At 36.3% G+C, this 14,036-nt stretch overlaps 1 protein-coding gene across 1 annotated transcript in view; it reads right to left on the bottom strand.

The window, feature by feature from the left end:
- Nucleotides 1-7,522, bottom strand: part of LOC128857411 (protein snakeskin) — a 43,146-nt gene extending 35,624 nt beyond the window's left edge. Inside the window, exon 1 of the mRNA XM_054093167.1 lies at nt 7,264-7,522. Within this exon, the coding sequence (XP_053949142.1) occupies nt 7,264-7,305 (42 nt within the window). The 5' untranslated portion in view covers nt 7,306-7,522. The remainder of the gene's footprint in view (nt 1-7,263) is intronic.
- Nucleotides 7,523-14,036: the final 6,514 nt, after the last annotated feature.

A 14,036-nucleotide genomic window follows, 5' to 3' on the forward strand; every position in this document is an offset into this window, starting at 1 on the left:
CAACCGAACGTCTTTTCTTCCAAGTTTTAGTATAACGTTTGACAGTTTTCTGTTCGGACTTGTCACAAAACACTTTGCAGTTCTGCAGCGTTCTAGACCAGACCATCGCTCCTTATGCAGGTTACCTACATAATCGCTGATCCAATTCATGATTCCTGCGGAACTGATTCCGATTATTGGCTCTGGCTCTTGTGGGGAAACCGCTGATATACGGTTGGCCACTTCATCGGCAATTTCGTTTCCTTGAACATCGCAGTGTCCCGGAACCCATATAAGTACAAGCCTGTTTTGTCTTGCGACGGAATTGAGCTTCTTCTACATTCTTGAACAATCTTTGATGTTTTTTGCTTCACGTTCTCCAGGGCCTTCAATGCAGCTTGACTGTCACTGAAAACTCCAATCTGTTTCCCGCTCCATCTCCTCTCGATTATCCATTCAGTATGGCAAAAACTTCTGTTTGGAAAACAGTTGCCATTTCCCCCATAGCATAGTGATGCTACGACTATTAACATGTCGGTGACCTTCGATTATTTCTGTGGTTTCATCGACACCTTGAGTGCAGCCTGGCTTGCATTTTCGGCTTTATCAAAGAAAAACTGTAAAATGTATCGAATTCATTAGCCCTTTGCGGCGCTTTATTGAGTCTGACTCGTGATGAAAATTTTGGTCCAAACATGAATATGACGAGCCAGGCTCGTGAATAGATTGTCGTGCCAAAGTAAATACAATATCACGAGCCTGGGTCGTGACTGAACAAGTTTCTATCTGTATGCCACCAGAGTTATTCACGAGTCTCATAATTGCTGTTATAAAGTAGTTTATATTATTCTGATCTGTTTACTACGCGTTGACGCGTTACACTTGGGCCCGAGTTTCGTCGAGCTAAATGGCGAAGCAAGAGGTTAATGCCATATTTGACATTCTTTCATTTCTGTTGCGCTGACCATGTTTCGCAGTTTCCTACAGGGTAGCTCAGACATTGAAAACAGAAATCCATCTACTTACGTATGTACTATATAAGTGTAATAGTAACCCTTGTGTTTTTAGGCAATTTGGAATTCATATTTTTTTACTGCCTGATGGTCTACGTGAGTATTTTTGTATGGGAAAATTCTCTAATTCGGAATTGTTCACAGGCACACTTACGCACTCACTTTTGCTTTGTATCTCGCTTTGTTCATAGACTTGAATGCGTTGTTGATGTATTCGAAAGGAATTTACGCTCTTCTAAAAGTTGCTGTCTAAAATCTTTATATTATTTATGACGCAGTAGAAGAAAATATAAAAATGGAATTCACAAATCAGACCATCAGACCATTAAACACGAGAAAACTTATTAAAAGCTCTTACTCACATCTGAGTAAAGCCATGTCAAGTGATCCTCGAAAATTTCACTAAGTCACGGATTTTAGGGCAAGATGTCTCATTGTGTAGTCAAAGTCATGTTAACGCTGTTCTATAAATATTTCGCACAAATTCCAATTTTAGCAATAGTTATTAACAATCAAAGTTTTAAGCAAGATTAAATTAAAAAAATAATTACTCCGAAACTACAATAGATAATGGCGTGAAATTTTGCATACCATTCAAGTATTATCTGTTCTATTTTTCAAGTGTTAATAACTCTTTTTATTGTGACAAATAGATAAATAAATAATAGCTTTTTGTAATCAGTTGCATTTTTTTATGTTTTCTTCACGCTGTTAAACAATCGGACTTACGGATAATTGTGCGGAAAACGCTTACCTTCAATAATCTGAAAATAGAATTTTGTACTTTTACTCCATTTCCGAGATATTGGCTGTTTTGTAACTTGATGCGCTCGACGGTGGCATTGCTGCCATCGGCTGATCGGTCGCGCGGTGGCTTGAGGACCGCGCAAACTGAAGCAGCGTGCACGTTTGAACATGGACAGGATTTATTGCCTATTGACTGAATTCGAAATTTTCGCAGACACACTGTTTTATCAAATCGCCCATATTCTCCTTGAAATTTACTTTAGACTTTTTTAATTCATGCCTGATTTCATAAATTTTCAAAGCTACATTCTGATGCGTTTTACACACGCAAACACTTTGCGTCCCACTTTGCCCAGCGACAATGCATTCGCGAGGCCGAAGTTCTTTGAGTTTTGATAGACCAATTAATGTCTCAAGGTATTCTATTCTAAATTGTTCGTGTAGATCATTCAGGTTAAAAAGTAACAATTTTTTTTTCTTTTGTTTTTTACCGTTATTGTTACTGGAATTGTTGTGAGAATTTGAATTTTATGGTTGATACTGTTCTTTTCAAGCTAAGCGTGTTTAATATTTTTCACAAAAGCTGAGTATGGATTTTCTGTTTTTTTCTGATTTTTTAAGTCTGCATTTTCTGTTCCTTTTCCGGAATTAATGACGTCTGCAACAATTTCTTTGAGTTCCTTATCGCATAAATCAGAATACCTTTTTTTTTAATAGGTGGTTCGCCTAGTTCTTGCAGAATTTTGTTCACTTTATCGAATTTCAAAGAATGATCAATGTTCTTTATTTCGAAATTTTCATCCTCCGAATCGTCGAAAGAATCTATAGAGCTGTCCGACGTTTCACTTTCTGTACTTTGAGTAGGATTGAAAAAAGAAACGTGGCGATTTACTCTAGCGGAGTCAGCAATTTTAAATGTTTTATTAACTTTCACATTAAAAATTGAAGTGTTTTTATTCATAAGTTATTGTTATAAATTCATTCAATTGTCCTTTGAGGTTAAAAACAGCAATAAAAGACAAAAAATTTGGAAAGTATGTAAATATCTAACGAAATGCACATTATACAAGCAAACATCCATTCACTCTGAAAAGAAATAATTTTCAATCGAAATTCAAATCTTGTTTGCAACAGCAGGCAGTTCTGACAATGTTCATCTAGTGCGTTCACAGTAGTTTTTGCACCCTGATATAATTCTTTGCGACACATTTTACAAACATATTGACCAATATATTTTTCAAATTTATCATTCCACTTAGATGTCACCAAAAATAAATTGCGTCGGACACAATTATGGCCCTTTTTCATAAACAGATTAGAGCATACGCTCGGTCGAACCATAATTACAATAATATTGAAATATGCAAATATGCTCTGTCACCAGTCACCACTTAAATCGAACTGTCACAAAGCAGTGTCGAATTCAGTCAATAGGCAATAAATCCTGTCCATGTTTAAACGTGCACGCTGCTTCAATTTGCGCGGTCCTCAAGCCACCGCGCGACCGATCAGCCGATGGCAGCAATGCCACCGTCGAGCGCATCAAGTTACAAAACAGCCAATATCTCGGAAATGGAGTAAAAGTACAAAATTCTATTTTCAGATTATTGAAGGTAAGCGTTTTCCGCACAATTATCCGTAAGTCCGATTGTTTAACAGCGTGAAGAAAACATAAAAAAATGCAACTGATTACAAAAAGCTATTATTTATTTATCTATTTGTCACAATAAAAAGAGTTATTAACACTTGAAAAATAGAACAGATAATACTTGAATGGTATGCAAAATTTCACGCCATTATCTATTGTAGTTTCGGAGTAATTATTTTTTTAATTTAATCTTGCTTAAAACTTTGATTGTTAATAACTATTGCTAAAATTGGAATTTGTGCGAAATATTTATAGAACAGCGTTAACATGACTTTGACTACACAATGAGACATCTTGCCCTAAAATCCGTGACTTAGTGAAATTTTCGAGGATCACTTGACATGGCTTTACTCATCTACACTCTCTACTAAAAGTGGTTTAAAATTTGTCGAATTCCTGTTTTGACTTTGTCCCGTTTTTTCATGTGGACACCTGGCTGTCTTAACATTTCATTTTCAGAACTACATTAAGCAAATCAGATCGCTGTATTCGGGCATGCAAATAGCGCAGTAAAATGAAGATTGAGTTGCCAAACTATGAAATGAGAGCTGATGTTAAAACAGAAAAATCCGCAGTCTTCAAGTGAGATTTCTGTTTTAACAGCGGCTTCTTTAGAAGGTGGAGATGTGGAGTTAAGAAGTTGTCACATGAAAAGAAGAGCATCATTTTGCGGTACACAATAGAAGAAGGAAACATTCACTCCTTTAGTAGTAACTTTTTATGTATGCCAAAATCAGCTATTTCGTCATCTTAGTGCAAAAACCTTTTGACGTAGTTGCGGGCAGTGACTTGACCAGAGTAGTTGAGCTAATTCCTGAACTCTATAACAGCTTAAGGCTGATAAACGGGATGACAAACGGTTCACTAGACAGGGCTAGTTTACCGGGGCGGCAGCCCTTGGTCGGGAAAAAAATCGACTCATTTCGGTAATGCAGAACCGGCTGCCAGCTTAAGGCTCGCTTTGGCAGATGAGTCCGGCTGGGACTTTTTGGATTTATTTTGCATTTTCTTAAAGTATAATATCTTAAAAATATTGTGTGAAAATTTGAAGTGAATCCGACAAATACTTTTCGAGTTATTCAACAATTAACAAAGGGCGCCCGGAGCGTCCGATAGCAAAATTTTAAATGTGTTTTTCTCAAAACTATGTTTTTTGAACTGGTGATCAGTGTGACTTAAAAACGGCTTGGCAGATTGCAATAAAATTTATACAGCTTTTGAAAACTTAAAAAACTAGTGCCTGATCGAAGGATTTTTTTTTCAAAATTTCGATTTTTTTCGTCGGTTTTTTTCTCGAAAATCTGAAAAATATTTCCTGAGGCCGCCATATTGTTAATTTTGAAAAAAAATAACTTCGATCTGGCAGCAGATTATCTATTAATAAAACGAATTTGCCTTTTTCGATTGATTTTACATAAATCTCCAAGGACTTGTGATGATCACCGCTTCTGGATAAACTGGCTCCACACAAACAGCGATAACTTTTACAATTATTAATTTTTTTTTTTTAAATTTTGCGAAAGTCAAGTCCAAATACAATGTACCTATAATCAAAATCTTCATTTTTTCCGGCCTCTGACTACCCCTAACCCCTTAAGGAAATGACATCAAATCGCAGCTCTGAGGTAGCCAATAGGCATTGATTGCTAAAACGGCTGATATGATGAATTTTTTTAATGAAAAATAGTAAATTTGATCAGGTGTCTTTGTGTGTGATGCAAATAAAAAAAGCTTGAAATCTCCAAACTAAAAAAAAAAGTAAATGAAAAGAGCTTGAAATCTACAAACTATGGTAAAAAAATGGTACTCGTAAAACGTTTAGTTTGTGAACTGTGCCACAAAGTCATTATTTTCCCATGGTTTTGGCTTATTTGAACAAGAAAAGATAATGGTAAAGGGCCCAAAATATGTTTCTTAGAATGAGAAAAGTGTGTGGTAAAAGAAATTGTAAGAATCTCGGTGTATGTTCTTCGGAAAAATAGAGATATCTGGTAAGAAATTTTTACAACACATTCCTGGTTCCCAAGTGGCTTTCGATAGGGAGCAGGCAAAAGAGCTTGCATTTTGTTTTAGAAAAATTAATTTACATTGAAGCAATATAAATAAAAATTGATAGTTTTTGACTATACCGAAGGTGGCGTAAAATTAATCATCGCATCCGAAAAATTATAATTTTTGCAATTATCTGAGACTTGTGAACTAGACAGCTGTAGTATACAAGCAGTCAAGCAATGGAGCGCGTAAAGGTCAAAATAAAGATTTCCATCACTCAAGCTAATATTTTGATTAGTTGGTAAACAAATTATTCAAAAACAAACTTGATTTTTATGTATGATTAATTTTGCGCCAGCTGTCATATCATACATTAGTAATCTGGGTGTCTTTAACGCTTCCTACGAAGCCTTCAGTCCAAGGCCAACATTTTTTTTCTTCAAAAAGTAGAAAAAAAAATTGTTTAAAAATTAAATAAAATAAATTATTTAAAAATTAAAAATAAAAATTTTGTTTAAAAATTAAAGAAAAAAATGTTTAAAAATTAAAAAAAAATTTGTTTAAAAATTAAAAAAAAGTATTTATTTAAAAATTAAAACAAAATTGTTTAAAATTTAAAAAAAAAATTACGATAAAAATTAAAAAAAAAAAATTATTTCATCATTACAGCGCAAAACAAAAACGAAGCGGGAATACATTTTCCACACCTATTTTGAAGTAGATTTTGCTTTGCTTTGCCTCCAATACAAGGCACTCCTTTTTTTCTCTTAAAAAAAAAAATATTTAGAAACAAATTATCCGGAAATAAAATTGGATGATTAATTTTGCGCCATATTGTATATACATACATTAGCGATTAGGCTACCTTTTAATTAAGCCTCCAATCCCAGGCCAACAATTAAAAGTAAAAAAAAATATTTGTTTAAAAATTAAAAATATATTATAAAAATTTGTTAAAAATTTAAAAAAAGAATGTCTGTCACACATTACAGCGCAAAACAAAAACGTACCGGGAATACATGTTCAAAACCTATATTATTTTGAGGTAGATTTTGCTCATGCAGCTCCCTTATGGATGTACGGCCAAATAACTTGAAATTCCTGAGAAAAAATTTAAATTTTTTTTAATAATCGTTGAATGTATTTTTGTTGCTGTAAAATAACCATATACTTATACACACACCCCTTACAAGAGAGTTCTTCTTCAATGGTATAATTCTTAAAATCTTTTTTCAATTTCCCAATTTCTAATCACACAAAATATACTTTTGGCTCTTTTTCCGAAGATATGCGTGAGAAAATGTGCCAAAGTAAATAATTTACACGAAAAAAAAAGAAATTAAGTATGGACAGGTTTCCTATTCCATGAAATACCTATAATATTTTAATTATTGTATATTATATTAATAATATTGAATAAAATGTGCAAGACACTGTTAAAATATCAATTCCAATGCAGATATTTTCTTATTAATTTAGTGCTACAATTTTTTCATACACAAATATGTATTATATTTTGGAAATTATTTACACCATTAATTTTTGTTTTTAATGAATTAATTCTACTTAAAATTTTGAGTTTTTGAAATGATATAAACTAATTCTCATACAAATCGCAGCACTTATTCCTTGATTTTGATTTATTTATTTTAATAACCAAATTTATTCAATTACCAATACAACCAAAATTGAATAAATCACATTTCTTCGTCCATCAATCGCATATTTGCTTAAGCACAAAAAAAAATTTTCTGCCTTTTAAGCAAGTTTTCATGGATTATTTTATTAATTAGTTTACTTTGTTCCATAGCCATGAATTTCCATAAAGTTCTTAAATCAATTATGATTTGTTTAATTATAAGAACAAATGGGTTTTGAATTTACCAGCTCAATGATTTTCAGCAACAGACGATTGTTGAACTCCATTTTCTTTTATTTTTATTTATTTTTAAAACCGGCTGACTGTTAATTCTTTTTGTGTTTTTTTTATTTTTTATTTTACAAGCAAATGCACTTGTTCACACGGCTGCTTCTTTTCCAAAACTTTATTTTCTTCCACAGCTAATTGCTTTTAAAACTCGCTCCGTCGTTTATTGTTACTTACGCGAACATTCAATTCGTACTGATTCTGAAAGTTGCCTGTACCGCCAATTTGAGTCGCATTGTTTGGCGCTCGGCTGGTTGGTTGGTGGAGGAGATCGCTTCGCCCGTTTCACCATTCGGCGGTCTACATACATTGTTGACTATCATTCTTGATTGTTGACAGTGCATCGCGTCGCTGCTATCAGAGCTTTATTGTTTTTGTTTTCTTTGTTTTGTATCTGCTTTTTTCTTTAAGTTGCTTGAAGCTCTCGCAACATATCGCTTCCGACTTTTATTGCTTGTGTTACCACAAATCCACATGTTGCTTTCAAAGTAAGACCAACAAATATGGTAGCAGTGCACTGTGTGACAAACATCGTATCGAACGTTCAAAAACTTTGTGAAATAAACTAGAAATGGGGACTTATGTCGTCACAGTTGGGAAATGTGGGGAACGAGTTCCCAGTAATCGAAGAAGTAGATAGATATGGATAGAGATTCGAAATTCGACTTTATGATATTTTATGACCTCTACCAAACACATTTATTTCAATAAACATAGGTTATTACTGGAATGAACTGACCGGTCTTCCGACCGTACCAGGCCTAGATACTTTGAAATGAAATTGAAATTAGAAAAAAGGGGAGCCAAAAAGCACCTGTAACTTCTAAAACACTCAGGCTAAAAAGCGCATTGTATTCAAAGCACTGGAAACTAAAGAGGTAGATAGTCAAGGAGGAAAAGAGAGTAGTGACAGAGAGAAAAAGATGAGATAGAATAGAAACAAGACAGATAGCGCCAGTCCTGTGAAAATTTGACAGTTTCTTTGGCAAATCTGAAAATATCCTTCAGTTTGAAAGAACCAATTTTACTCGTTCTCATCATATCAGAACCCAAAATTAGTATCCTTGTTCTAGCAAACGCAGAAGGCTCACAGAACAAATTCTTAGTGCTATCCGCCTCCTCTAAGCAAGACCGCAAGTCTCAAAGATTCCAATAGTGTTCATTGCTGAACCCATAGGTTGTGTCGTGTAATAATGCCGACCAGCAACCGAACGTCTTTTCTTTAAAATTTTTGAAGAAAGTTCGACAGTTTCCTGTTCAGCCTTTTCACAAAACACTTTGCAGCTCTGCAGCGTTCTAGACTGGACCATCGTTCTCTACGAAAATTTCATATATATTCGCTGGTCCGAATTATGATTCCTGTAAAAATGATTCCGTTTATTGGCTCTGGTCCCTGTGGGGTAACCGCTGATCTGCAGTTGGCTCATTCGTCGTCAATTTCATTTCCTTGCCTAGGCCATTCAATTCGTTGGTGTTTATGGAGAGAGTTCGCGGAATCAACAAGAGCTGATTTCTCAAGGCTTTACAGATTAATATGCGATCTGAAATAGCTAGTACTAGTGGCTGAAATGCTAGTGAGCAATCTCAGTTTGTGTTTCGGGAAAATTTTTAGGACATTTAAATCTCTTCTCATTATACCCTACTTGAAATAACTTTACAAATAATAAAGCGCTGCAGTTTAGAGCCAGCTTCAGTTCCGTGATCAAACAAATACAGCAAGAAGAAGTGATGATGAGGAGCAACAAGATTTCGTCACATGACAGACAGTAAGAGGGAACAATTAAGGCGTAGGCCTTAATGGCAACAAGAGCGAACTTTGCAATCAATTTGTAGGAGTTGGAACTAAAAAAAATCGTTTTTTGAAAAACAATGGCACCGAATACGAGAGCACTCCTAACAGTGCTTGACAGCTAAGAAGCGACAATGAAAAGCTAGAGTGCGAACTAAAAACGAACTTCACAACGAGATATGAAAAATGTGGTTGTTTGTAGCAAAAAACCCCTGCTGAAGGTCACCAACAGTGGCGTTAAGTAGTTTAAACTCTAGATGGACTGCAAAATAACATTTACGAACGTTAAGCCGTGTGCTTAAACCATCTTCAGATGAAGTACTTAAAGAATCGATTTAGTTTTCTTTAATTCCCATGCCGTACAGATACCGACTTTGATGAAAATTAACTAAAACAAGAGATGGGGAGGATGGGGAGGATTACGAGTCGAATACAAAATATGTCAACTAGCGCTGCAGATTACTGCTGCTGTCGACTGCTGCTTTGTTATCTAAAATATGCTTCTTACTTAATCTTGGCTGCAAAGAGATATTGATTGGATGTTGGCTCCCGGAGGCCAGTGAACGGCAAGTATAGATCGTCAAGAGGTCCGAAGTTTCCCACGAGGAATGTATTGATAAGAGGAATAACGAAGATATCCTGAGTAATTCCGAAGTAGTTCCTCTATTCAGATTATGAGACCATCTAGAGATGCGTATTCAAACGCAACGTTGAAGTCTCCTTTCAGCAATAAATATCAACATAATAATTGAGTAGTACCTACATACATCCTTTGTTGGGCGTTTGGCCGACTATCTGTTCCACTTCCTTTTGTCCTGCAAATTTCGTCTTGTTGAATTCACTTTTTTTCTCGTATTTTGCTGGCATTAAGCAAATTTCTTATATACGAGTATACCTATATAATTGGCGCGTACACCCTTTTTGGGTGTTTGGCTGAGCTCCTCCTCCAATTTGTGGCGTGCGTCTTGATGTTGTTCCACAAATGGAGGGACCTACAGTTTCAAGCCGTCTCCGAACGGCAAATGTTTTTATGAGGAACTTTTTCACGGCAGAAATACCATCGGAGGTTTGCCATTGCCTGCCGAGGGGCGACCGCTATTAGAAAAATCTTTTTCTTAATTTTGGTGTTTCGCCGAGATTCGAACCAATCTCTGTGAATTCCGACTGGTAGTCACGCACCAACCCATTCGGCACGGCGGCTGCCTGATTTCCTACGATTGCTAAAAAATAGTTATCGCATTTCGAAGCATACCGGTCCCCGAGTTTGACTACATGTCTGGAATCTATATCTGTGAACTCGTTTGTCTAAACTGCTTAGTCAAGTTTTTTGCCTCATAGAATCGTAGAGCCAAAAATACTGCACCTTTCAGTCCGGGGAACTTTCTTAGCCTACTTTTTCGTAAATTCTATTAAGGGAAGCCCAGGTAAACGCAGTTGCAGATATTTCACTGTTGCTGCTACCGTTTGTATAAAAATATGAAAAGAAATCACTCCGAGGAGGAGATCCCAAACACTGAAGTAGCACAAATTCTCATTGTGATCAAGAGGCAGACCAATCTATGCATTTCACTTAGCTGTAATTTGGCAGTATTTTTTATATATAATATTTTCAGCAATTTTACCATGGAAGAATACATATTGATCGGACGGGCGGGCACATTATAAAGAAACTCAATTAACAGTGAAATCGCACCCCACGTCCAACCAAATAGTATTGTGAAGATGATGACGAAAATGTTTATTTTCACCTAGTTTTAAAACTTCTTGTTTGGCAAAACTATGCTATCGAATGAATTAAAATATTTAAAGACTAGTAAGGGCTTCACACAACTATCTTGACATGGCTGCGAAGATTCAAGCAGTGCAAGAAGTAGCTGAGAAAGCCGACCTGAAGATCAACATCCAGAAAACCAAAGTCATGCGTATAAATATAGGAAACATTTACATATTGATGGTGTCGATCTCGAAGATGTACAATCATTCTGCTATTTAGTCTATCGATCTATGGAGGTTCGAGCGATGTTTTCAAAATCCGAATAAAGAACGCTGTGGCGGCATTTGCAAGCAATTTGGAGCGCATTACACCTTGCACGGCGCACAAAACTGTGATTTTTTAACATCAATGTAAAGTCGACTTCACTTATGGTTGTGAAACGTGGAATGCGACGCTTGCTGACACAAACTCATTCCAAGTTTTTATAAACAGATGCCTTCGAAAAATTCTCAAAACATTCCGGCCAAATATTAAATCGAATGCTGACTTAGGGGCCAGAACCCAGCAGAAGCCAATAGTATTAGAGATCCGGAAGAGAAAATGATGCTAGATTGGTTGTGTTTTACGCCGAGGAAATGGTGGCTTACAAAGGGTCGCCATTGACTGGAAACCGCAGACTTGGAAGGCCTGCGAACACCTGGAGACGACTACTGGATACAGAAACCCGCGCCACAAGCAGCTCAGCTGGAATGAGGTTGAGAAATTGGAGAAAAACAGATGCGATTGGAGGAAATTCGTTGTGGCTCTATGTTCGAGACTGGATTTTCTAGGAATTTATGATAATGATGAAGGGCGGAATTTGGATGGCTGTGTTATTTATGTTCTCTGTTGAAGATCCAGTAGAGTTTAAACTGGTTTCACTCGAGTTTTCCAATCACCAGATATAGACTAATATAATCACAGTAAACTTTCAAATGTATGGAAAATTTTTAACAGTACTAAGCAAGAGATATTAGGACTATGAATAAGTTCGTTAGGGTTTTACAACAGATGGCGTAACTTGATTATTATTCCATCGATCCACATTTCCAAACATTCATTGGAGAGCTACTGTCGTAAGGCACAAACGTCAGTATAAGTTTTTTATTTGAAGCGTAAACAACAATATTTTTACCACACTTGAAAATGTCGAATTTCGTGCCAAATAATGTGTTTTTGCGGGGAATTCTTCTTCATTATTTTAATATGAAGAAAAAAGCAGCCGAAAGTCATCGTATCTTGGTGGAAGTTTATGGTGAGCATGCTCTATCTGAGCGAACGTGCCAGAAGTGGTTTGCACGCTTTAAAAGTGGTGATTTTGGCTTGGAAGACGAAGAACGCGAGGGTGCGCCGCCAAAGTTCATGGATACCGAATTGGAGGAATTGCTCGATCAAGATCCGGCTCAAACGCAAGAAGAGGTTGCAAAAACTTTGGGAGTTGATCAATCAACCATTTCCAAACGTTTAAAAGCCATGGGAATGATCCGAAAGGTAGGCCATTGGGTGCCGTATGAATTGAAGCCAAGAGACGTTGAACGCCGTTTTATGGCATGCGAACAACTGCTTCAACGGCACAAAAGAAAGGGTTTTTTGCATCGAATTGTGACTGGCGATGAAAAGTGGGTCCATTACGACAATCCAAAACGTCGGGCAACGTATGGATACCCTGGCCATGCTTCAACATCGACGTCGGCGCAGAATATTCATGGCCTGAAGGTTATGCTGTGTATCTGGTGGGACCAGCTGGGTGTTGTGTATTATGAGCTACTGAAACCGAATGAAACGATTACGGGGGATGTCTACCGACGACAATTGATGCGTTTGAGCCGAGCACTGCGAGAAAAACGGCCGCAATACGCCGATAGACACGACAAAGTTATTTTGCAACATGACAATGCTCGGCCACATGTTGCACAAGTGGTCAAAACATACTTAGAAACGCTCAAATGGGATGTCCTACCCCACCCGCCGTATAGTCCAGACCTTGCGCCATCCGATTACTATCTCTTCCGATCGATGCAACATGGCCTGGCTGACCAGCACTTCCGTAATTACGATGAAGTCAAAAAATGGATCGATTCGTGGATTGCGGCAAAACCGACCGAATTTTTCACAAAGGGAATCCGTGAATTGCCAGAAAGATGGGAAAAAGTAGCAGTAAGCGATGGACAATATTTTGAATATTAAATTTTTAACCATTTTACGTCAATAAAGTTTCAAATTTCGAAAAAAAACCGCACGAACTTATTCATAGTCCTATTAATTAAAAAAAAATTGCAAAATATTAATTTTTCTGTGTTCTCTGTGAAAGGTTAAGTGGAGTTGGTTGAGTTGATTTCATTTGAGTCTGCCTATTGCCATAATTAGAGAAATATAACCATAGGAAATTTGAAAATATTAGCAATTTTCTTTAACAGGACTAGATAAAAAAATAAGAGATAAGTAAATGCAAATATTTTCTACAATTTCTCTGAAAGACCCAGTGAAGTTTAAACTAGTTTCACTTGAGTTTTCCAATCGCCAGACATAGCCAAATACAACAGAACTAGATAAAAAAAATAAGAGCTAGGTTAGGTTAGCCTGGTTGACAACAAGCCACGCATAGACCTTTTGGTCCCTAGCGATACCAGATGGAGACCGACCTCAATGAATACCTAAAGTAGACATCATATAGAATGCCAGCGCTTTTGGCGAATCTAAGCTGCGCTGGGAGAGCTAATTAAATACATTTTGTTAAATATTATATTTTCTGTGTTTTCTGCGAAAGTCTAAGTGGAGTAGGAATTAATTCCACTTGAATTTCGAATTTCCAGATATAGTCAAACATAACCATAGGAAATTTGAAAATATTTACAATACAATTTTCTTTAACTGCACTAGATAACAAAAATAAGTAAGAATTATAAATTTTTTTTAATATTAAAGTTTATATAAAATTTCATCATATACACCACTGTATGTAGTCCGGTAGTATGGCCAAATGTTGCAGATGTCACAGATGTTGCGCAACATTCTATTGCGTATTCCATTTACATATGAAGTCATAGCTTTCGCCATCAATAGAAGCCAGCTTGACAAAGTGCAGAGTCGCAAAGAAGATGACGCCATCCCCTGAGAGAACTTTATACTGGTATATGTAGGTATATACGAAAAATAAGTGCGTGTACGTGTCTGTTATACGCTTTGTA

Source organism: Anastrepha ludens, chromosome 3 (assembly GCF_028408465.1).
Source record: "Anastrepha ludens isolate Willacy chromosome 3, idAnaLude1.1, whole genome shotgun sequence".
Lineage (NCBI taxonomy): Eukaryota > Metazoa > Arthropoda > Insecta > Diptera > Tephritidae > Anastrepha > Anastrepha ludens.